This window comes from Volvox carteri (assembly GCF_000143455.1).
Source record: "Volvox carteri f. nagariensis unplaced genomic scaffold VOLCAscaffold_862, whole genome shotgun sequence".
Classification (NCBI taxonomy): Eukaryota; Viridiplantae; Chlorophyta; class Chlorophyceae; order Chlamydomonadales; family Volvocaceae; genus Volvox; species Volvox carteri.
In genome coordinates, this window is record NW_003308332.1 from 5,447 (window position 1) to 6,227 (window position 781).

Sequence of the window (781 nt, forward strand, 5' to 3'; positions counted from 1 at the left end):
GGCCAGGAGACCCACAGCAGAAGGAAAGGAGGAGGAGGTTAGCAGGCTACAGTCGCAGACAGCATCACGTTCACCTGCAAAAACACAGGAACGGTAACAAGGCGGCCAGGAAACTGTTGGCAGTGTGTGCCGCTGGCTAGGGGAAAAGCAGGGTTCCAAACAGGGTGGCCAATCAGAAAATGAGCAAGCAAGCTTGTGAGATGTTAGGAGGGTGCGTGCAGTAGTCACAGGACTATGCAGCACTCATAGGTCAACAGTAGTGCTGCTTGTGGTGCAGAACTGGGTGCGTGTGGGGGTGCAGAGGAGCACCTGCTGCGAGCTTTTTCCCGTGTAGAGGGGACCGTTAGAGGGGCCACCAAGACAACCCAACCAGGCACCAGGAGGCCAGTCGAACGGACCAAGGGGTCAGAGTGTGAGGCAGCAGTGCGGCACCTGTCAAATTCCAGGCATGATGCTTGTCCAAACAGCTGCGGTCATCATGTGGACTGCAGCCAGCCAACATGGCCAGGCCACAATGCTGCTGGCATGTACACCCCTGCTTCCCATGCAACTGTGTTGGTCATGGCGCTCAGTGCTCCATCTACCTGCAGGTCCGGGACCACCGCTACAGCCGTGACAGCAAGGCCAAATTTGAGCAGGACTATGGGGCTCAGCCTGACATCAAGGTTGGGCTTCGCTGGTTCCACGTGCTGCTGTGCAACATCCTCAGCCACGCCCCTATCCTGGAGCAGGAGGAGTTCCTGCAGGCCTACCCCTCAGAGATGGCTGCATTCCACAGCAG

At 57.7% G+C, this 781-nt stretch overlaps 1 protein-coding gene across 1 annotated transcript in view; it reads left to right on the forward strand.

Moving 5' to 3' along the window:
- The window catches only part of VOLCADRAFT_101370 (uncharacterized protein), a gene marked incomplete at both ends in the record, with an annotated part of 6,029 nt that extends 5,364 nt beyond the window's left edge, over positions 1-665 (forward strand). The window contains one exon of the mRNA XM_002959806.1: positions 573-665. Coding sequence (XP_002959852.1) covers positions 573-665 — 93 coding nt within the window. The remainder of the gene's footprint in view (positions 1-572) is intronic.
- Positions 666-781: the final 116 nt, after the last annotated feature.